This window comes from Myotis nattereri (genome assembly GCF_964212035.1).
Source record: "Myotis nattereri genome assembly, chromosome: 4".
NCBI classification, from domain to species: Eukaryota; Metazoa; Chordata; class Mammalia; order Chiroptera; family Vespertilionidae; genus Myotis; species Myotis nattereri.
In genome coordinates, this window is record NC_138079.1 from 7,347,806 (window position 1) to 7,370,930 (window position 23,125).

General features: G+C 50.6%; 1 protein-coding gene across 1 annotated transcript in view; it reads left to right on the top strand.

Annotated features, from left to right (window-relative positions):
• OSMR (oncostatin M receptor) overlaps positions 1-23,125 on the top strand; it is a gene marked incomplete at its 5' end in the record, with an annotated part of 35,400 nt that overhangs the window by 9,353 nt on the left and 2,922 nt on the right. Inside the window, 12 exons of the mRNA XM_081089960.1 lie at positions 1,161-1,445; positions 2,614-2,743; positions 3,353-3,501; positions 4,147-4,289; positions 4,566-4,716; positions 7,616-7,692; positions 9,362-9,584; positions 11,574-11,759; positions 13,039-13,143; positions 14,093-14,266; positions 17,058-17,225; positions 20,771-20,852. Coding sequence (XP_080946086.1) covers positions 1,161-1,445; positions 2,614-2,743; positions 3,353-3,501; positions 4,147-4,289; positions 4,566-4,716; positions 7,616-7,692; positions 9,362-9,584; positions 11,574-11,759; positions 13,039-13,143; positions 14,093-14,266; positions 17,058-17,225; positions 20,771-20,852 — 1,873 coding nt within the window. The remainder of the gene's footprint in view (positions 1-1,160; positions 1,446-2,613; positions 2,744-3,352; positions 3,502-4,146; positions 4,290-4,565; positions 4,717-7,615; positions 7,693-9,361; positions 9,585-11,573; positions 11,760-13,038; positions 13,144-14,092; positions 14,267-17,057; positions 17,226-20,770; positions 20,853-23,125) is intronic.

Genomic DNA, 23,125 nt, shown 5'->3' on the forward strand with positions numbered 1-23,125 from the left:
TCACATCTGCACATCTGCCTGCTTCACAGATGAGGAGACTGAGTCACAAATAGGTTATAAAAACCCCAGGCAAGGTCATCAATCCATAAAGGGGTGTGGCCATAATTCCAACCCAGACCACCAAGGTCCAGAAACCATTGCATCCTACTGCTGGAGGGATACGCTCATAGACGAAACAACGGTTAACCACACAGTAATGAGAATGAACTTCATAAACAACATATCTATTTTGATAAAAAATACACTCTACTTCTCCAAACTATCATCTCCAAACTAACTCAAGAATAAAGGGGAAACCTGATTATTCCTAACCCCCAATGCACTGGTTCCCAACCATGGTCACACGTTAGAATCACCTGAGGACCTTAAAGAACACCCCCCCCCGCCAGGCACTCTGCATGGCTGGCATGAACGATGGCAACTGGGGTGCCTCGCAGGCCAGCAGCGGGACTGTGGTGGGCTTGGGAGTGGGGACTGAAGGAATGTGAGCAGTGGTAAGCGCAGGCAGCTCTCCAGGGAGGCCAGCTGTGAGGGGCAGGTGGACATGGGGCCGAGGCATGCCTGGGAGCACGATGCTGCTGCTTAAAATGGGAGAGACAGGGGGATCTTACATGCAGGTGGGCCCTACCTAGGGAGAGGCTGATGCACAAGGAGATGGCTGAGTGGCTGACATTTGTGAGGAGGCAGGAGGGACAGTACAGGTTAGAGATTGTGCAGGATGCGGCTGTGGAGCTGGCCAGACCTAGCGTGTGTGACTGTGGCTTTGCCACTCGAGTGAACTTGGGCTCAGTCCTGCCTGACCTATGGTTGTGAAGGGGGAAGATGACCTGAGAGAATGGACATATCACTCAAGACAGGGCTTCCCACGGGGCTGGGGTCCACGGATCAGGCCATGGTCACCCCCCACTAGCAATGACCCAGCCGTCCTCAGAGGCCACATGAAGGGGTCTGGACAACAGCTGTGTGTTGGCGTGACACTGGGAGCTGGCACACAGGACTGTGTTTTGTGCACCCATGTTCATGGGTTTGCTGCGGAGAGCGAGGCCCCTATTTTCTCCAGGTGGTAGAAGCAGCTAAAGTTGCCTGTTGAGAGTGAGACGGGAGGGGCTGTTTGGATTCTGAGTCTCTTTCTCACTGAGATGTCTTCTCCTCTCTTGCAGCTCAGAGTTTGCTTGGACAAGGCCCGCCGCATATTTTCCCTATAGATAAGCTGGTGGAGGAGGGATCCAATGTCACCATCTGTTACGTTTCTAGGCACAAAGAGAGTAACGTATCCTGTCTCTTGCATGGCCAACGGATCCCCAGAGAGCAGCTGGACACACACGTGTCTGTGTTCACCTTGACGAATGTTTCCTTCATTAGTACCTGGGGGTCGAACCTCTACTGTGAGAACGACCCAGACATCGTAACCGGTGCCGAACCGGGCACGGTTCTCTTTGTCTCCAGTAAGCATGCGCCTTCTCCCTGCCCTCTTCCCGCTTCCTAAGGAACCGAGGGGCCCCTTCACCAGAACACAGTTCACATTTCCACTCACGGTCGTTTCCTCTGACCTCCCAAGTCTTCCAGGAGGAACTCAGGGAAGGAAACCCTGGAGCAATCCCAGCAGGGTTTCCTGTCGATGCCTGGTCCCTGCTGGCAATTTGATGCCTAGAAACCAGGAGTATTAAGGGGAGAAAGCTCAGGTCATGACCTGGAAATGTCCCGCGTTGCCTTCACCCAGAGGGGCAGCCAGGGTTGGGGTCCGGGCACCTGGGCTGACTCTCTCCCGGGCTGGGCCTGCCAGGTGGACACATTTCTTAGCCTCTCTGAGCTGGTGTCTGCCCCTGGGGAAGGGGGACGATGACAGCTGTTGTGAGGATTAGTGAAGTGGACGGGGCTGGCCCAGCGCTGCTAGCTGCACACAGTAGGGACTCAGCACACGAGGCCATCACTTCCATCACCCCCGTGGGTGGCCGCAGTGGGGAGGGAGCACTGGGGTTTTCTGTAGGTCTGTGTGCACCCATCCTGTCCCAGGGCTCCTCGGTTCTGTCTTGAGACGGCCCTTCCCTGCACATCAGGGCAAGATCTGCGACTGTGCCCTCGCTGCTTCCCTGAGGAAGGGCCTCCCCGGGCTCCCGGGCACTTGGTTTGTGCTCCTTGGCCTGGCCTCTTCGGTCGGCACCATTCTGGCGCTCCCAGCTCCCCACTGCTGAGGGTAGCAGGTTCCCCAAATCTGACCGACTTCCTGGCAGCCCACGCGTAACCCCCAGGCTCTCTGTCAGCCACAGCTTCGGAAATGCAGCCCCAGGCAACTCTGACTTGGTTCTTTCATTCTTTCACTGGCTCGCTCTGTTGCTGAGCAACACTCAGAGCGCCTACCAGCAGGCACTGGGCATACAAGGTCCAGCAAACACACCCGGGGCTGAGCAAGCAGCACGCCGGCCACCATGATGCGCAAAAAAGCACTGGGCAGGGGGGTGGGGTGGGGGCGGGGGGGAGACGTGCCAACATGCGTGCACATGGGACACATCCATGCAAGGGGCCCTTTCGCTGTCAGACCCCAAGCAGAGATGTGCATTGTATTGGCCTTTGATTTCACGAGGCCTTTCGTCTGTCTTTCCTTCCGGTGGACAGAAGTACTTGAGGAGCCCAAGGGCTTTTCTTGTGAGACTCGGGACTTTGGGACTTTGAACTGCACTTGGGATCCTGGGAGCGACACTGACGTGTGGATATACCACTCCCAACGCTACGCTTTATTTGAATCGTAAGTGAACGCGTTACATTCTTGACAGGCTCGTCCTCGTTTGAGTCCTGGTGACAACACAACAAAGGCCACATTTAGATGTTGCGAAAATTTGAACAGATATTTTAGAAAGCTCTGTAAGTGAAGGAACAGCTGAGCTAAAGCCACCCTTGAACAGATATTTTAAAACCGCCCTGACAGTCCTAGGAGCTCTTAGCTGGTCGCAGTACACAGCGCGTCCAACCCGAGTTTCATCAAAGGAAAGTGTAGCATCAAAACGACAAGACAGACCATGAATGGTTGGTTCATCTTGACGTGAAGATACTTCCATCTTTTTAAATTAGAGTTCCAGCTGCGCCTACCTCATTTCCAACTTATTAAGAATGTCCGAAGGAAATGAAGGAGAGGCCTTCCCCAACTGCGCGGGGAGTCGGTGCCTCACCGTCCCACATCTCACCACAGACATCAAACTTGCTGAAACAGTATTTTCGTCATCAGCGCTGGTTGATGATGGATGGATGAGCTCACGTGGAACATGGTTTAAAGCCACTGAGCATCCCCGAGGGAGACCAGGATGCACTTCCTCATTGACCAGAGCGTAACCCCTGAAATTGTGTTTTTGTTTTTAAGATTTTCCGGGAAAAAGAAATCCTGTGAACAAAAAAACTGGTGTACTTGGCAAGTAGCTCAAGACTCACCAATGTATAACTTCACACTCATAGCTGAAAACTACTTCAGGAAGAGGAGTGTCAATCTTCTCTTCAACCTGGCGCACCGAGGTGAGGCTAGAGCTGCCGTGGCCGTGTCTTTGTTTGGCACACGAGAGGGGGGTGGGGGAGGTGCGGGGCGGTGAATGTGCTGCAGGTCTTTGCCTAATTCACATCCTAAGCCAAAGTTACCATTTATAGCTCTCTTCGTGGATGCATGTGTGGCCCACGGTCCCCTGTTACTGGTCGGTTTTGATAATGTAATAAGCACCCATGAGCTTACCGCTCAACCTCACAACGAGGGCGGTGACAATGCCTTACTTCATGTCAGTTCCGTAATTCTCATTCCGGTTTCCTATTTTGGTTAGACTCTGGGTTCTGTTACGTCCTCCCCATGGGCTGCTTCTTCAAGTTCAGGCGCCCCTCCTCCATCTGCCCGATTTATTTAATTTTAGGGGTCCTCAGGTAGTTTCTTTTTGTATTTCGTTCAGAATTTCTAATGTAATCAGTGAAAGAGAAGAGTGGCAGTTGGCTTACTCCATCCTGGCTGTAAGTCTGGTTTTGTTTGCCATTTTCTCAAAAATAAACAAAGCTACTTACTGAATAAATAAAGGAGGAAATGAACCACTTATTTACCAGTCTTTTGGATCTGTGCTTGAACTCTTTACTTTGTGTCCTTATTCTCCCCCCACCCCCTCCCTTTTTTTTTTTTGGCAGTTCACCCAATGACTCCCTTTAATGTGTTATTTGAAAGTGTAAGCACCACAAATGCCACCATGACCTGGAAGGTCCATTCCCTGGGGAATTTTTCCACGTTTTTGTGTCAGGTTGAACTCCATGGCGAAGGAAAAGTGATACAAGTAAGGACACTGCTTACTACTCTATTTTCAAACTTCTTGATGCCCAGATCAGAGGGCCAGAGGAGCGAAATCTCTCTGCACTCTCATTTCTCTGTGGGTTCCAATGGTGTGGGTTTTCAGGGTAGAAAAAGGTCCATGAAATTCACTGTAGACTTTCAGACGGGGTCCGTAGAGATTTTTCTTCCCGAAGAACTAGTCTTACCCCAGCTCAGGCTGTGCCGTGCTGGGATTGGGCTTTGTAGTGGGGAGCGCTCACCGATCTTCTTTTTCATTAAGCAGCACAATGCTTCCAGCCAGGTGGACGGTCAGTACTTCTTCAGCGGCCTGGCCCCCGCCACAGAGTATGCGGCCCGAGTGCGCTGTGCTGCCAGGCACTTCTGGAAATGGAGTGAATGGGCTGGCCAGAACTTCAGCACACTCCAAGCTGGTACGCTCCAATCCCTGGCATTTCATGCAGGGATCTAGACTGACTGATGGGAGGTGGTTGTCTTCTCTGGGAGCTCTTGTTTGTACCAAAAACTAAGGGGGAAATACTACAAAAGAGGCTGGGTGCTATCTTCAAAAAGAAAAGAAGCCGGCCCTCGCTGGTTTGGCTCAGTGGGTAGAGTGTCGGCCTGTGGACTGGAGGGTCCCAGGTTCAATTCTGGTCAAGGGCACATGCCCGGGTTGCGGGCTTAATCCCCAGTGGGGCCCATGTAGGAGGCAGCCGATCAATGTTTCTCTCTTATCATTGATGTTTCTATCTTTCTTTCCCTCTCCCATCCTCTGTGAAGTCAATAAAAATATATTTTTTTAAAAAGAAAAAAGATAAAGAAGCTGAATTAAATGGCTAGTGAGATATGAGTGGGAAGACATCCACTTGGAGCATTTGCCACCAGTGTTATTTCTATTCTCTATTTTCTCTCTGATCTTTGTTTTCGCCAAAGTGGTTTCTAAGCTCCTGGCATTGCTGGATTCCCGCTGGACTTGGGGCTGTGTTAATTAGTAAGGACTTTTAACTCAGGACCAGCAAACATAGCGTCCATGCCAAGGAAAGCATTGGTCTCATGCCAAATAACTCTAGGCCAGCTTTGGAAATACAATGATATCTGGAAACTTGATTGTGATTGATAAGTCATTGGTTCAGCAACAGCAAACCGTGAGCCCCCTCTGTCATGCCCTCAGGGGCTGTTTCCTCAATATTCCAGATCAGAGAGTTTTTCTCCAAACGACTATGTGTTAGAGCTCCAATAGGCCTCAGCAGACTAGATGGCCCAGCCCTATTTCAAGATAATAAAGTACTACCATTGCCCAGTTTACTGATGAAGCAACTTGGGCCCATAGTGTGAAGAGACTTGCCTAGTTTGCAAAGTTAATGAATGGATGAGAAGTAGTAGTAGTAATAATAATCCTATATAATAAAAGGCAAATTGTCCCCTCGGGAGTTCGACTCACCAGGAGTTCGACCGCTGGCTATGACATGCGCTGACCACCAGGGGGCGGTGCAGAACGAAGGAAGGCCCCGGCAGGCAGCTGGGGGAAGGAAGGCCCCGAATGGCCCTGATTGCTGACCTGTGCACAAATTTCATGCACTGGGCCTCTAGTAATAATAACAATAATAATAATAATAATGATAATGATAATGGTTGACATTTATTGAGTGTGTAGCAGGTGCCAGACACAGCTCAAAGTGCTATCAATGTGTTTCTCTTTTAACCCTCACAACATGCAGTCGGCACTATTGCTACCCTTACCTGATAGGTGCGGAGACACTGAGGCTCAGAGGATAATGAACTGGCCTGGCCAGTGCCTGGGCCGTGGCTGCCCCTCGCAGCCAGGCAGGCTGACCGCAGAGCCCGCCCTCACCCGGAGCTGGATTCCGCAAGTTCTGTCTCCTGCTGTTGTTACTGCAACCTTGAGACCTGCTATTTTAGGGCCAGAGGAGGGACTGCATGTATTTATTTTAGTCCATCTTATTGTTCGTGTTTGTAGGCAGGCAGCTCTTTCTGTTTCACCTGAGGAGGCTCATTTTATTTTATTTTATTTATTTTTTATTTATATTTTTATTGATTTTTTACAGAGAGGAAGGGAGAGAGAGAGTTAGAAACATTGATCAGCCGCCTCCTGCACATCTCCTACTGGGGATGTGCCCGCAACCCAGGTACATGCCCTTGACCGGAATCGAACCTGGGACCTTTCAGTCCGCAGGCCGACGCTCTATCCACTGAGCCAAACCGGTTTTGGCAAGGAGGATCATTTTAAAGCAGCGACTCTAATTGAGGCGGGTGGGGATGGCACTGCCTGCATCAGAATCTACGCACGGGGTTGGTCACTGGTCACGCTCAGCAGGCCTCCTCGTCGTGTCTGGGGTTCCTGCCCAGCCTGCCCATCCTCACACTCCCCGGAACCCCGATATTTTTTCCTAGCTCTGTGGATTCCTCAAGGTTCCCCCGCTGCAGAAAGCCCTGAGAATAATAGGGCACATTCCTCAGTTGTATTTTATTAAAGAATGTGTACTTGAGTAAGGCTGCTTTTTATGCTTGGTTTTTGCAAATTTATTCCAACATTATAATTAAACTTAAGTGCTAAAGGAAAATGGCAAAAGGATAGAGATTTTAGTAAACTGTTTCTTTTAGATGATAGTCTGATAAACCTGAAAACACTTAGCTTTTGATGATGATGAGAAATTAGACGAACCTACTGATGGTGAATTCATACATTGCTTTTTAACGTCTGAGCACTTTGGCGAATGCTGGGAAGCTTGAGCTTGTGTGCATTATAATCACACTTCAGTGTAATCACAGATGACACTGGGGTGGAAATGATGTTGACATATATGTGAAGCACTATTAACTGTGCCACCGTGGTCTCTTCTTAAAACACCAACTTATGAACCAGCTAAGATTTTGCATTGACCTTGGGGCCCCCTATTGGGCCCGAGTATTTCAGTAAGATTTTGATTTAATGTTGGCTTCTCCAGCGGCTCCTTTAGCAAATTGAAATCTGCTTCAGTAGAGCCCAGCCGGTGTGGGGATTTACCTCAATAAGCCCCTAGAATTGGTCTAAATGGACAAAATGATTCCAAAATTCTTTGGTGGCTTCCAGAAGCTGAGCTTGGTGTTCATAAAGGGCTTCCAGGGTGGCGTCCTATTCAGATACAGCAGACCTTTGGTTAAGCACCTACTCTGTGTGCCTAGTGAAGCATGAACAGGGTGGCCATGGATAATGGGCAGAAACGTCACAAAGAGAGAGAGAGAAGCCTCACGGAGAGCTGCCGTCACTGGAAGCTGGAATGTGTGGCTCTGCATTCACATGGTGACCCAGGACCTTTCCTTGGTTCGTTTCAGCTCCCTCCAAGGCTCCTGATGTCTGGAGAAGCGTGAGGTCAACGCTGGGATCTTGTAACGTCACTTTATTCTGGAAGGTGAGACGCACCGATTCAGAAGGCCAGCTCTCTGCGGCCGTGTCCTTCACCGGAAACAAAGCGGGCTTGGCTGCAGCCTTCCAACGTAGGGAACTTAGGGAGGGTCCTTACCGTGAATGCGGCAGGCATCGCCCAGCGGGGGGCCCCACTCCACACCTACGTGGCTAATGCTTGCATGGTTCTGTCCTTGACCTTGACAGCCCACTGCACAGATGACCTTTCTCATTGTCAGAACCTGCCTCTCTGTAGCTTCTACTCTGGGCCCCCTCCAACTTGTGCAGCCCCAGGACATGAGTGTTATCAGACTTTGAATGCCAGGTCCTTGAGTCTCAATGTGGGAGAAATGAGCACTGACCTCAGTACAAGATTAAGCAGATAGTTTATGGAAAGGGCTGTGTGCAAGGGAGTCGACCAGAAAAGAGGAGTCATGCTCCCCAGGAAGCTTATGGAGGGCCCTTGGGTGGGGGGGGGGGCGGTCTTGGGAGTGAGGATGAGGCCCATTGTCCCGAGGTGCTCATCTGGTGGAGGCCGAGCCCGGGAGTCACAAGATGTTTTCCCTGGTCAGTGGCCCGCCCAGAGGGCCTGTACAATGATGCTTGTGCAAACGTTCCCATTACCATTTAATTGGCAAAACAACTGTTTTGCAGACCCTGCTGTTAAGAAAGGAGGTGATTGAGTGCATTCTTCCCTCTAAGGATGTGGTTAGGTAATTTCAACGACTGAATTTCATTGAAAGCAGGGAGTCACGGTCAGGCCTCCAAGGTGGGGTTCTTTGGGCCAAGCTGAAGTCCAGCGTGACCCCACAAGTGTAACTGGAGAAGCACGTTTATCGCCATACTTCAAAGTTACGGTTATTTGAGTAGTCACAGCATGTCTGTTTAAATGTATGAGCCAAGCTAAAACACTGTAATATAACCTCTAGGGTGCCTTTGACCTTGACGAATACGCCCATGGCCACCCAGAAGGCCAGGTTTGTGTTCGGAGCTCTCAGGTCCCCAGCGGTTGATACCAACGCTTGGCCACCCTGGGGCGCTGGCCCCAGCCACACCCACCCGCTCTCTTCCCACCTCCCCTCTGGCCCCCCCGCCACGAGCCCTGTGTGCACGCGTGTGGACATGCCACTCCGTATGTCCATGTTCTGTCCACCCTGTCTCAGGTCTAGGGGGCACCATCAGTCCTTGGGAAGGTAGGACTGAGGGACAGGCCCTGGGAGTGGGCTTGGGACTAGGTGAGCAGGGAGTTCTCTGCAACTGGGAATTTTCTAGGAGGGACCATGGGCCCTGGGGAAGGGGGTGCACAGTTGGAGGGGAGGACAGGAGTTGGGCCCTCTGCCGGGGCTCATGGATGGTTTCTCGCCTCAGTACCCACTCCGTCTCCTTTAAGTCCCAGCTAGAGAGCCCCGGTTCTCTGGATTCCTGCCTCGCTCCCTCTTCTGTGGCCACATTAGGAGGAGCTCAGCCCTCGGGAGCCTGCTCTCTGCTCAGCTTTAGAGAAGACAGCCTGGTGAAAGGCTGGGTTAGGGGGTTGTTTTCTCTATTAAACTGTGGTAATTTGTTGGTGGGTGCACATGTGTGTGTAGGCATTTGAGGGACAGAAAAGATTAGAAAGTAAGTGCGCAAACTCCTTCCAGCGGGAAGCCCATTTTGAAATGATTATCCATGTTTTTCAGCCACTGTCCAAATCGCAGGCCCATGGGGAGGTTCTGTTCTACAGTGTAGCTACAGAAAAGCGGGACAGACCGTCCAGCTCAAAGCTCTTCTCCATCCCTGCTCCGGCCAACGGCACAGAGCTAAGCCTTGACGGGTGCTCGCACCAAATCCGCGTCACCGCCAGCAACGCTGCGGGCGCGTCTCCCGCGTCCGTGATGGTCATCGCCGGGGACCCCGGGAACCGTGAGTTGTGCTTTGTCTCATTTTATTCTCTGGGAGGACGTTGGTGATGTTACAGGTAGAGAAGGGTGAGTCGGAAAGACAGTAACTCGGGGCGACAGACGTCCAGTGACCACAGTGTTTGCGGTTCCCCTTTGGACCAGGCGTGTCCGCGGGCTCCCCAGGACAGTCCTCCTCGTGTGGGGAGAAAGGCTCCAGCCATCACTTGGGCCATTTCTGCCCTGGCGACTCTTCAACAAACGGGAAATTATCTCAAATTTACCCCGATAAATGCACCACCAGCGAACAGCCCTGACGGGGATGGTGTAAATGTGGCTGCGGCTCATGAGGGATGAGTTGCAGGTGTGATATTGTAAGCTCTGTTGTCAGTCCTTGCCGCCTGTAAAGAGCCCATGAACATTCCAGAGACCGTAAGAACCAGTATCGTATCTCCAGAGGGGCTTTGCCAAAGCTGTAGAGTGAACGTGGGGACTGGCTACCCCCCCGCCCCCCACCGCACTCCCACCCCCCCCCCCCCCCCCCCCCGTGAAAGGAGCAGACAAGGTGGGAAAGACACTGACTGCCTCCCCGGGCGAGCTGGGCATGGGGGTCGGCGCACTAACCCCACGGGCCCACGCTGAGCCGATGCACGCTTGAACATAATACAGTTGCCATCCGGGGTCATTCATGAACCTTGCAACACTCACTACTATTACATCCTCAGACCCTGCTTACGGGGTGAGGTCAGGTGGTATACATGTGCCATTCACATTGGGCTTAATTGGGGTTACGTGGGCTAGAGTAGAGGGTGGTGGTGCTTCGTCTTGTTTTAAGAACGATGCATTACATCAAGTAAGAAAAAGAAAGTAGGATCGCGGCGCAGAAGAAAAACGAAGGAGTTATTTAATGTGAGCGTTGCCTGCCAAGACCAGTACTTATGAGAGGAAAGGACTGTATACATTCTGTGCTCATTAGAACCAGAACAGGAAGAGCAGGCATTCCATTCCCCCTGGGGGAGGGGAGACGAAAGAAAGACTGCCTCGCCGGAGGCCCAGCCCAGATGCTGCTGTCTGTTTCGGGGTTCCCACCATACCTTCCTTCCCTGTGCGGCCTTCAGGCACACCCCCCGCCCCCCCTCTGTGGGGCTCCCTCCAGCCTCCCTGGTGTTTGCATTCTTGTCACTGGAGTGGATGAAGACACAGGCGTCCTCTGAGACAGACCAAGGAGGTGACAGACCAAGGAGCTGCCTCTACCTCCCCTCCTCAGACAGTCCTGCAGTTGTACAGAAGCAGCTTGATAAGAGTTGTGATTCTAAATCCCGGGTGAGGTCTTAGTGTGACATGAAAATGCTGCTTCAATGTGAGAGAGATGTGTGTCTCTGCTGAAGGGAGAGGGAAGCCCTGTCGGTAGGGTACACACAGGCCTTGGGGAGCTCTCTGCCTTGTACCAGTGCTGCAGGGTCCTTTGGGCGCCCCAGCTGGGTAGTCACGTGGTGCCCTGGCAGAGTTAGCAACACCACACTTTCCCATAATGCTCAGCGGTACGTAGGATAGCCAGAGAAAATACAGGACGCTGGTGAAATTGCAACTGCGGGTAAAGAGAGTAAATGTTTAATGTCTGTCTGTACCACGCAATACGTGGTCCACAGTGGTTGAATTTCTGGGCAGCTGCCCGTGGGCTCACTCTTTGATGGGGGCCGGCTCCCTCTCAGATGGAAGCTGAGACTCCTGGCTGGGAACGGGGCAGGCTGTGCAGTCAGGAAATGGGGGATTCCCATCCGCAGGATGTAGGGTAACCCAGCTCTAAGTCGGTAGGACTGGTGGTCCATTAAGACATGTCCCCTTTTCCCCAGCTGTCAGACCTTACACAGACTGCCTGGGCACATAAACTACGTTGAGGTGGCAACCTGGGCCACGAGGAGTGTGCACATCCTTGCTTATTGCAACTTAGTACCTGTCCAAATTGTCTTTTCTCTTTTTGTCCTCGCCTCAATTTCCACCCCTCACATCTAAGAAACAGCAGAGGTTAAAGAAGAAAGAATTCAAGGCACAGAGGACGGAGTCTCTATGTCCTGGAAACCGCCACCTGGAGATGTCATAGGCTACGTGGTGGACTGGTGTGATGGTCCCCGGGAGTCGTCCTGCGATCTCCAGTGGGAAAACCTGGGCCCCAATGCCACCAGCACCGTCATCAGCTCAGGTGAGAACCTCCCACATCACCATCTTGTCCCATCCACCTTGCAGCACGATCGGCTAGGACAGTGGTCGGCAAACTGCGGCTCGCGAGCCACATGCAGCTCTTTGGCCCCTTGAGTGGGGCTCTTCCACAAAATACCACGTGTGGGCGCACACGTACAGTGCGATTGAAACTTCGTGGCCCATGCGCAGAAGTCGGTATTTTGTGGAAGAGCCACACTCAAGGGGCCAAAGAGCCTCATGTGGCTCACGAGCCGCAGTTTGCCGACCACTGGAGGTTGCCTGGTCGCTCTCGAAGATGCTCTGTGATAAATTCATCATTTTGAAATTACCAATCCAGCATGGGTGCTAGGATTTCAAATGTTGCAGGTGATATGGCCTGAGGTTTGACCTTAGATCTACTTTGCCAGAGAATATCTGAGCCTGAGGCTGGGAGAGGGTTTCATGATTTTCATGAATTTGTGGTCTCAGATGAGTGGCAGCATGACATTCGAACAATTGTCCAGAGAGCTTTTACAAAAGCAAAGAAGTGTGTGGATTTGGGAGACATCTAGGACAGTGATGGGCATCGATCATCGACTCCTCAACTTTAATGGAACATACAGAATTTACCCCCCACATTGGATTTGTAATTTCAAGACTGCCATATCAGTCAAATCAAAGGAGCCTAGGTTTGTGGCTTGAGCGGGGGTTGGTAGCGCCATCTGCTGGACTCAAGATGAAAACATGGGAATTGTCTGGGTCCAGAGGGTGACAGAGGCCCTGGAGGGCATTCAGCAGCCCTTGGGGACTGAGGAGGCCAGGCTCCCCTTGGCTAGAGAACGTCAGTGGCATGGTGGGAGCTGCAGGTGGACTGCAGTGTGAGGCAAAGCCAGGAAGTGGAAGCAAAGCCTTCCAGACACTTGGCTCTCCTGGGCAGAGAAGGCACATCGCTGGAGGGGGTTTGCGTCAAAGGAGGACTGGCAGTGGCTCTCTGGTCGAATCCTGCACGGAGTCATGCACACGTCATACACACGCCTGAGGTGTCATGCACACATGACATGCACATGTGTTTGAGAGCTCTTCCTCCAGGGCTGATGGAGAGAACAGTCCCATGGGCTTGCTTGGAGACAGTGGAGGACTCCGAGGCCAGTGGAGGGAGGGCAGGCAGTGGGGGCGAAGGGCAGCACCCCGAGGAGATTACTAGGGGGACACAACTTCCGTTTTCCTTCTTTTCCTTTTCAGGAGGAAAGAGAGGGTCATCCTGTGCTGTTACTGAAAATCTGTGGATTTTTCTTCTCTAGATGCTTTCAGACCAGGGGTCCGATACAACTTCAGGATTTATGGAATTTCTCCAGAAAGGACGGCCTATTTATTGGCGAGAAAGACAGGATACTCCCAGGAACTAGGTGAGTGAAAGCGTGTGGTGTGCCCACGGCAGACTTGCTCAGGACAACCCAGAGACTCAGCTTGGGGTGTAGGAAGTTCCAACACCGTGCCTAAGTTCGGTGTCTTCTTGATTCTGGTCATTGCGTTCTTAACAAATTATTTTTAAACCATACTAACATAAGACATTTTCACTGAACACAATGTATACCAGTAAATGCTTTGCAAAAGGGAAAAACCATTGCTAATTTTCCCAGAGTTCACATGTCCCTGCACAGAGAGACTGTTTTCAATAAACATGGGTGCTCACTCTGTGCAGGTGGACTTATGTCACTGAAAGGAGGACCACAGCCAACTCCAGAGGCTGCGGGGCTGGGGCAGGCTCAGGAGTCTTATCTTTTTCTCTAGAAGACTTATGCCTTGGCATCGTTTGGGAGAGCTGGGAAGAGGCTGAGCAACCTTCTTGTTCAAGCCTCCCCTTTCACAGATGTAGAAACCCTCCCCTTTCACAGATGTAGAAACACCTCCCCTTTCACAGATGTAGAAACAGATGCCCAGAGAAATGCAAAACAAGGTCACACAGCAACAAGAGAATACGGCTTTTTTAGAAATCGTCTGTTCCTGAATTCTAGGTGCAGCTGCCCTTGCACTGCATGGTTTAGAACTGCGTGGGTCTGCTTACATGAGGGTTTGTGTGGTTTTGTTTTTTATTTTTCAATAAATATACAGTCAGGCCTCCACATCCCTGGGTTTCCCATCAGATTCCCAAGTTAATATTGAAAAATACGGTTTTTGATCCATGTTTGGTTGAATCCACAGATGTGGAGTGCCAACCATAGGCACTGTTCTACACCACACACCACGTTATATAAGGGACTTGAGCCTCCATGAATGTTGGTATCTGCAGGGGTCCTGGAACACTTAGAGAATATTTCCAAATCCTGACTCTTCTTACCCCGACTTCCTTCCCAGCTCCTGCAAACAACCCTCGAGTGTACATAAGCAACCTGACATTGCACTCCTTCACTCTGAGTTGGACGGATTACGCCACTGACTCCCGGCCTGGTTTCATCCAAGGGTACCGCGTCTACCTGCGATCCAAGGAGGCGCAGTGCCCCCCGGGGTTCACAAAGGCAGTCCTCCCAGGTGACATGCGTGTTTGTTTACCCTTGTAACATGTCACTATTTGAAATCATGCGGCAGGCTGCCGTCTGTGACCATGTCTATTCTTGCAGGTTCTTAGACAAGTTCATAGGTGGACAGGATGGTGGGGGCCAATATTTTAACTTAAAAACCATGTGGCCTGATATTTTTAGAAGCACCTGAAGTCCCGCCATCTCAAGAAAACCTGCCACGTAGGAAACTTCCTTGCTAACCCCCTTTTCTTTTACCCTTTGACCTTGTTAAAGGTTATTTATGTATTTTTTTAAATTTTTCAATTACAGTTGGCATTCAGTATCTATATATATCTATCTATATATAAAAGCCTAAGCGACCGAACAACCAAACGACCGAATGACCGGTCGACTGGTTACTATGACGTGCACTATCATCAAGAGGCAGATGCTCAATCCAGAAGCTTCCCCCTGGTGGTCAGTGCACTCCCACAGCAGGAGTGCTGCTCAGCTGACCGATGGGTGCCAGGCGCAGGGCTCACGGCTGGCCGCTGCAGCCCGGAGACCACAGCAGAGTGGCAGCGAGCCTATTGAGCTGTGGTGGCTGCAGGCGCAGTGGGTGCAAGATGAGCAGGAGCGGCACGGCACCCAACCTGGGCTCAGGCTCCTCCCCAGCCACCTGCCACTTTGCGCACTGCTACATCCCTTGGGGGATGTCGGATGATCCCTGGCCTGCGGGGATCAGGCCGAAACCTGTAGTCCAACATCCCCCAAGGGATCCCAGATTGTGAGAGGGCACAGGCCAGGTTGAGGGACCCCACTGGTGCACAAATCTGTACACCGTGTCTCTAGTTACTTTATATTAGTTTACAGTGTACAGCATAGTGCAGTGATGGTGAACCTATGACACATGTGTCAGAGGTGACACATGAAATTTTTTTGGTTGATTTTTCTTTGTTAAATGGCATTTAAATATATAAAACTAGAGGCCTGGTGCACAAAATTTTGTGCACTTGGGGGGGGGGGTCCCTCAACCAGGCCTATGCCCTCTTGCAGTCTGGGACCCCTCAGAAGATGTCTACCTACTGGCTTAGGCCCACTCCCTGGGGGATCAGGCCCAAGCTGGCAGTCAGACATACCTCTGGCAGCCCGGGAGCCCTCGGGGTATGTCCACTTACCAGCAGGGAGCAGACCTAAGCTGCAGTCAGACATCCTTAGTGCTGCTGAGGAGGCGGGAGAGGCTCCCACCACCACCGCTGTGCTGGCAGCCATCAGCCTGGCTTGTGGCTGAGCAGAGCTCCTCCTGTGGGAGCACACTGACCACCAGGGGACAGCTTCTGCATTGAGCATCTGCCCCCTGGTGGTCAGTGTGTGTCATAGTGACAAGTCATTCCCAGTCTTTCTGCTGTTAGGGTCAATTTGCATATTACCCTTTTATTATATGGGATAGAGGCCTGGTGCACGGGTAGGGGCCAGCTGGTTTGCCCTGAAGAGTGTCCCGGATCAGGGTGGGGGTCCCGCTGGGGTGCCTGGCCAGCCTGGGTGAGGGATTGATGGCTGTTTGCAGGCTGGTCAAGCCCCCTCCCCCAGTGGGGACCCTCACCCCATGGAGGTTTGGCCAGCCTGAGTGAGGGGCTGATGGCTGTTTTCAGGCTGGCCACACCCCCTTTAGCATGGGGGGTCCCCACTGGGGTGCCTGGCCAGTCTGGGTGAGAGGCTGAGAGCCGTTTTCAGGCTGGATAAAGCCCCCCGACAACGGAACCTCCCAGCCTCTCCTGTTTTTCTTTTTTTTTTTTTTATTCTGGGATTTATTTACTTTCTTATAATTGAAACTTTGTTGCCTTGAGTGGAGCTCAGAGCCAGCCAGGGTGGGGCGGGAAGCTTGGCTTCCTCCATCACTGGGGCAACCAAGCCTCCTGCTTGCTTCAGCCCCATGGCTGCTGGCCGCCATCTTGGTTGAGTTAATTTGCATATTGTCACTCCGATTGGCTGGTGGGTGTGGCTTAGAGCATAGCAAAGGTATGGTCGATTTGCATGTTTGTCTTCTATTAGTGTAGATAAATATCAAAAATATAAGTCTTTGTTTTACTATGGTTGCAAATACCAAAAAAATTTCTATATGTGACACGGCACCAGAATTAAGTTAGGGTTTTTCAAAATGCTGACACACCAAGCTCAAACGATTCACCATCACTGGCATAGTGGTTAGCACTTATATAAGTTATGAACTGGTCCCCCAATAATTCAAGTACCTCCTGACACCATGGACAGTTATTACAACATTGCTGACTATATTCCCTCCGCTGTTCTTTACATGCCTATTTGTAACTACCAATCTGTACTTCTGAATCCCTTCACCCCAATCCTCAGCCCCCTCCCCTCTAGCAACCATCACTTTGTTATCTGCGTCTATGAGATGTCTTTATTTTATAGTGACTTTAGAGAGGAAGGGAGAGGAATATGGGGAAAGAAAAGCATCGACTGGTTGCCTCCCCTATGCACCCTGACCAGGAATCAATATGAGACTGTTGGGTGCAGGGGACAACATTCAATCAACTGAGCCACACCGGCCAGGGTTATGAGATGTATGTTTAAGTCTCTGGCAAGAGCTTGCCACCTATTACAGAACTGTGCGCTCTCCCCTGATCACCAACATCTCTTGCCTAGTGGATGTTTTGCCTTTCTGGCCAATTCCTAAAAATGTCCCTGCGTGATGAAATTCTGATTTGATTTTTTTGTTGTTTTAAAAATGTTCACAGTGCTGACTCAGCAGGAGTGTTAGCGCCAGCTCTCTTACATTCCCAATGTTTTTTAAACCACAGATACCTCAGTATGTTGCAAACATGACATCGACAACCCAGAGCAAAAGACATTTGTTGTGGAGAACCTGCAGCCGGAATCCTTCTACGAGTTCCTGGTCACTCCGCGCACGAGGGCCGGTGAGGGCCCGGCCCACCCCTTTGGCAAGGTCACCACCCGTGAGCAGCACGGTGAGTGTCCTTAGTGCAAGGCCGCCGCCTCCCTGAGCCCGGGAACCGCCCCGGAACACACACGCCCGGCTCTGTCCGGATGGGAGCTCTCTGTCTGTCTCTGTCTCTAGACCAAACTGTGTCACAGAAAATGTTACAGAATGGCCCTACAGAAAACAGCTGAGTGGGCTACTCGGCCTGATCATGGCCCAAAACCCGCTTCTGCCTCTCTCCTGCCCCCAGCACTGCTCTGGCGCTCAGGCCCGCCAGTTTGAAAGTCGCAGATGGCTTAGTGCTGGCAGGCAGTGGTGTGTTCCCCAAGCTGGGCTTAGGGCAGCTGGCCCTTGAGCTGGTTTCACTGGGTGGCGAACTAATTGCTTCCTGGACTGGGCCTCTCCGGGGTCAATGAGAGGCGGATATGATGAGAGGCGGGTGCAGTTGGGAAAGACGTATGTGTTCCCAAACCTGGTGTTTGCAGACTTGGTGGGGAAAGGGTGAGATAAAGAGATCATATTTTCAGCCCTAGCCAGTTTGGCTCAGTAGATAGAGCATCAGTCAGCCTGCGACCAAAGGGTCCCGGGTTCAGTTCCGGTCAAGGGCACATACCTTGGTTACAGGCTCCTCCCCGGCCCAGGCCCTAGTCAGGGCTCGTGCAGGAGACAACCAATCAATGTGTTTCTCTCACATCGATGTTTCTCTCTGTCTTTCCCTCTCTCTTCCACTCTTCCAAAAAAAAAAAAAAAAAAAAAAATCAATGGAAAAATGTCCTTGGGTGAGGATTAAAAAAAAAGAGATCCATATTTAAAAATGCTCTTGGCCTGAAAGATGAAGAACGAAGGGAAAAGAATGGTAGGAGCTGATTAATGGTAAATAGGAGTCTCCTGACAAAGCCTGGCCTGCACCTAACAGGAAGTGGGGGAGACAGACTGATGGAGGAAGGAGAAAGCAGGTGTCAGCAGAGGGCACAGAAGGTCCACAGGAGGCGGGAAGGGTCTCTGAAGAACTCCCCCATGAAAGACAAATGGGCCGAGATGTCTGCCTGACGTGACCAGCTGAAGCTGGGGCTGTAGGACAGGATGGGCTCCTGGGTGGAAGTGCTGCCCGGGGGCCCTGACCGGCGATGGGGACACGTGACTACAGGGGCAGCATGGGGCACTCACTGCCACCTATGGAACATGGCCCATGTGTCCAAGGCAGGTCACGGGAACACGGCCCATGTGTCCAAGGCAGGTCACGGGAACACGGCCCATGTGTCCAAGGCAGGTCATGGGAACATGGCCCACGTCTCTAAGTCAGATCATGGAAGATGCCCATGTGTCCAAGGCAGGTCATGGGAACACGGCCCACATCTCTAAGTCAGATCATGGAAGATGCCCATGTGTCCAAGGCAGATCACGGGAACACGGCCCACATCTCTAAGTCAGATCATGGAAGTTGCCCATGTGTCGAAAGCAGATCATGAGAATACGGCCCATATCTCTAAGTCAGATCATGGAAGATGCCCATGTGTCCAAGGCAGGTCACGGGAACACGGCCCATGTGTCCAAGGCAGGTCACGGGAACACGGCCCACGTCTCTAAGATCACAGAACACGACCCATGTGTCCAAGGCAGATCACGGGACCATGGCCCACGTCTCTAAGTCAGATACAGATTTCAGTCAGGGAGGCACAATATTTGAGCCCTCTTGCCATTTGGAGTTAATTTCTAATTTATTTTCAGGCTATTTTTCTTCTATCTTTGGTATTTACTTGGCTGGTAGAGGCGTGTGTGTACACACACATATAATACATATAATTCTCTCTATCTCAAGTGTACTTTCTGCTTTCATTCATCTCCCTTCTTTGTGCTAAGCCTCCTTAGCCTTGGCTGGGACTCTAGTTATTATACTGATTATTCTTAGAAAGCAAATCAGTTGCTGCTTAACTGCAGTGCCATTCTGCCGTGACAAGAGTGGCACGGACGCCGCACGGACGCCGCACAGACGCCCTGCTGAGTGACAAAGCGCAGGCCCGCCCCTTCTGTCTGATCCCACGCAGAGCACAGAGGCATGTGGGTTGTGCTGCTGAAGACAGGCAGTGGGTCCCCTGGGAGGGAGGTGGCTGCGTGGGGACGCCAGGGAGCCTTCTGGGAGCCGGTAACGTTCCTTTTTTTGACTGGGGCACTGGTCACCGGGGTGTGTTCAGTGTGTGGAAATTCATCCAGTGAAAAGTTTAGCAAACCAGTCTGAGGTTTGGACACTTCTCTGGTCAGGTCCCCAGGCTTGCTCTCAGTTACATTTAAAAAGTCCGTCATTTAACCCGATTTTGAGCCAGCTGTAGTCGCCAAAGGGGCTGATGTGGAGAGCAAGGTGCTTTTAGTGGTGTCAGGACAGAGTCTCTTTCCCTCTCCCTGGTGTCAGGGTTCCTTTTGGCCAGTTGTCCAGGTTCCTGCCACCCTCTCACCATCTGGGTCCTTTTCTCCGGAGCTGAGCGGCCTTGTAGCAATGGCTGGGCATCGTCCCAGGCCTGCCCTCCCTTACAGAACTCTAGCACTCCCCTCCCCACCCCTCCCCAATCCAACCCATTCCTTCCAGGACAGCACGTGGTGGAGCCGGGGCCTGGGGAGGGCAGGGAGCACATGGAGGGACAGAATCCACTCCATGTGAATGGCCGTCAGCCTCCAGACCCTCCCTGTGCACTTTGCATTTGTCAGAGAGGGTGCGGCAGCCAGCGGAATTCCTAATGGGGGGCTGGCACGCAGTGGGAACAGGAAGAGGGGCACCAAGGAAATGCAGCTCCTGTTGGGTTGACTTGTCGGAGAAATAGCAGTGGAGTCATTATCCAGTTAAAACATTCACTACATCAGAGACTAACTAGAAGGGGTGCAAACCCCAGGTTTGGGGACAAATACTTCTTATCCAACCGCACGCGTCTCTCATGGCCCTCAGAGAGGCCAAATCAGGAAGCAAACCTCAAAATCTCAGTGGCATACAGAAACCAAAATCTCTTTATGCTCACGGCTCGCTGGGCCAGGCGGGCTCAGGTGTGTTTCACGCAGCTCCCCTGGGGCTCAGGCGGAAGGGGCAGTGGCGATCAGGGGCACAGTCTCGTCCTGGCGCATATCAGGCGCACAGAGGACAGGCAAAACTGTGAGCGAGTGCATCCACATGAACTCCTACCATCCCATTGGCAAACCCAGGCCCATGGCTGGGCCCCAAGTGCCGGGGCACAGAAGGACACGCCATCCGCCATGACACTTGGGCCAGAGGGCAGAGTAGAATCTCACACGGGTTTGGCGGGGTGGGTAGAGAACTGGGAGCAATGGCCCATGTATCAGAGGAGATATCAGGTCTGGTCACAAGTGTCAGGGCAAGTGTGCCCTGTGCTGGCTGGGTGGTTGTCTGTCTCCCCGCCCCCCCCAATCTGCCGCCCCCGCCCCAGGCAGGCAGGTCCCTTATTGACTCTTACACATGTAGACTTTTGAGAAATAATAAACACATAAAGTTTCTCTCAACCTAAAACTTATTTTTCTTCCTTTGAGGAGGGAAAGGTACTCATTTAAAATATCACCTTCTTTCTCTTTCAGCCCATGCACTGGTCCGCATCATCCTCCCCATGGTTTTCCTCCTCCTGCTCCTCACGGTCCTGTGCTATGTGAAGAGTCAATGGTACGTGTGTGGGGGCATTTATCTAGGAAGAGAGTCAGGGAAAACTCTGGAAAGAAGTCTGATAAACAGAAATCACACCAATAATATGAGGAATAGGCTGGAAAGACAAGGGCAGAGGAGGCTACGAGGAAAGTTGAAAAAATGTTCAACATTTTGCTTTTGGGGTCAATATAAAGAAAACCATAACCATTTAAAAAGATGAAAGACTTGCTCAATAACAACAGCTAATGTCTGTACGTCACTCACTGTACAGTTGGCCATGTTCTAAGTCAAGCATGTCAAACTCATGGCCCACGGGCCACACGCAGCCCACAACAAATATTTTTGTGGCCCAGCCAATATAACGTTATGTAAGAAACATTTTAATAAAAAGTTCGTAACTTAATTTTTACAATATCCTATTATACATAATCTATATATAGAAAAGGCTAAGTGACCGACTGTCCGTTCATCCAACTGTCCAACCGACCGGCCGGTACATATGACTGCACTGGCAGTTTAAAAATAAACGTTGACTCGCATATGCGCGATACATATAAAGCTCTTGCTGACACCAATTGCACACGTGTCTTTTGATCTGTCATTGTCGATCGTGAATTTGGTTGTTTTTGTTGACATTCTGAAGCTGAAAGAAAGCCGCGTCGTTGACAGAATATGTCTGAAGACCAACTATTGGCCCAACTGTCCCTGTCTGACACTGGCCTCCCATTTAAATTAATTCAAAGACAGTTTCCCGTGATGCCAGCACTTGCAATGACTATTAATAAATCACGAGGACAAACTCTAGACCATTGGTCACCAACCTTTCAGACACCATGACCACCAGTGGTCCGCGGACCACTGGTTGGCGACAGCTGCTCCAAAGGTTTCCTTAAACCAGCGGTTGCCAACCTTTCGGACCTCACTGACCACCAGTGGTCCACAGACCACCGGTTGGCAACCGGGGCTCTAGACACAGTAGGAGTATTCCTACCTGAACCTGCTTTCAGACATGGTCAGTTATATGTTGCTTTCTCTTAAGTTCGAAGAGCGTGTGACGTTAAAGTTGTAAATACTTAATCACAAGGGAAATTAGTCAAGCACTCTGAAAGTGTATTTACTCAATGTGGAATACGGGGAGATATTAGAATAAGTTTAATCAATTTATCAGTCATTGTTTTTATCAATGATGTTTTTATATCATGTTTTTGTTGTTTTTATATCATGTTTTTTATATCATGTCTTTGTTGTTGTTATATCATGTTATTAGTCAATTTATATATTATTTTCATATACATTTGCCACACCAGCATGGCCAAAGGTGAACCTGAGTGGGGGCGGTGAAAGATTTAGAAAAGACAGACAAGAGAAGAAAGCTGGGTCTGGGTGGGATGCTGCCCTCTCTAATGGAGAGAGACAGTGCCACGGCCTATAAGCTGTCTCTTTATTTTATAGCCAGATTTCACCAGGCAAAGTAAGGGCATGGTTACAACGTTCTCATGGATTTTAAATCTACTCAATTACATGCACCTGAACTCTATCAAGCCCACATCACCCAGGCACGTGGGGCCACGTGTTCGGACCATAGGTTCAAACTTACAACCAGAGCTGTTGGCTATAATTGTGCTGGGAGGGCTTTGCCCTCCAAGCTGGGACTTGCACGTGGCCACGAGAGGACTGTGCCCTCTCATTAGTCCAAGGCTTGAACCTGTCCAAACACTGTAACCGCTCTCCACATACATTTTACTAATTTTCTTTCATCTCTGACACTTCTATTATAGAGAAAGGGCAAATAGCGATATTAAAATATTTCTTCTATTTAATTTCCTTTCAATGTGTATGAATCCATGCACCACTAGTTATTAATAACAAACTACAACATTCACTAATGACTGATTCCTATAATCATGTTGCATTCATTTCCCTTTCGTGCCTTACCACAGTTGCACCATTTCTCTCTACTAATACCGGCAGCAAATATTTTAGCAGCCAATTGCCATGTCATTAGCCTTAGACTGACTTGTTTGGTGTGCACAACATATTTAGCTTTCAGAGAACAAAAAAAAATAGGTTTATTTGCATTACATTTATTAATTTGTGCAGTTATTCAGTGTCTGGTCAGTTAATGTTCAAGAAAAAATATTAATTTTTATTAAAATGTTCTATAATTTAATGTTAACATCTATTTCATCCCTTTGAATTCAGCATGTCTCTATCGAAATAAACCTACGTTTCTATGAAGCTTTTGTTTTTTTGCGGCCCATATACACTTAAACCTTGTTTATTTGGCTCGT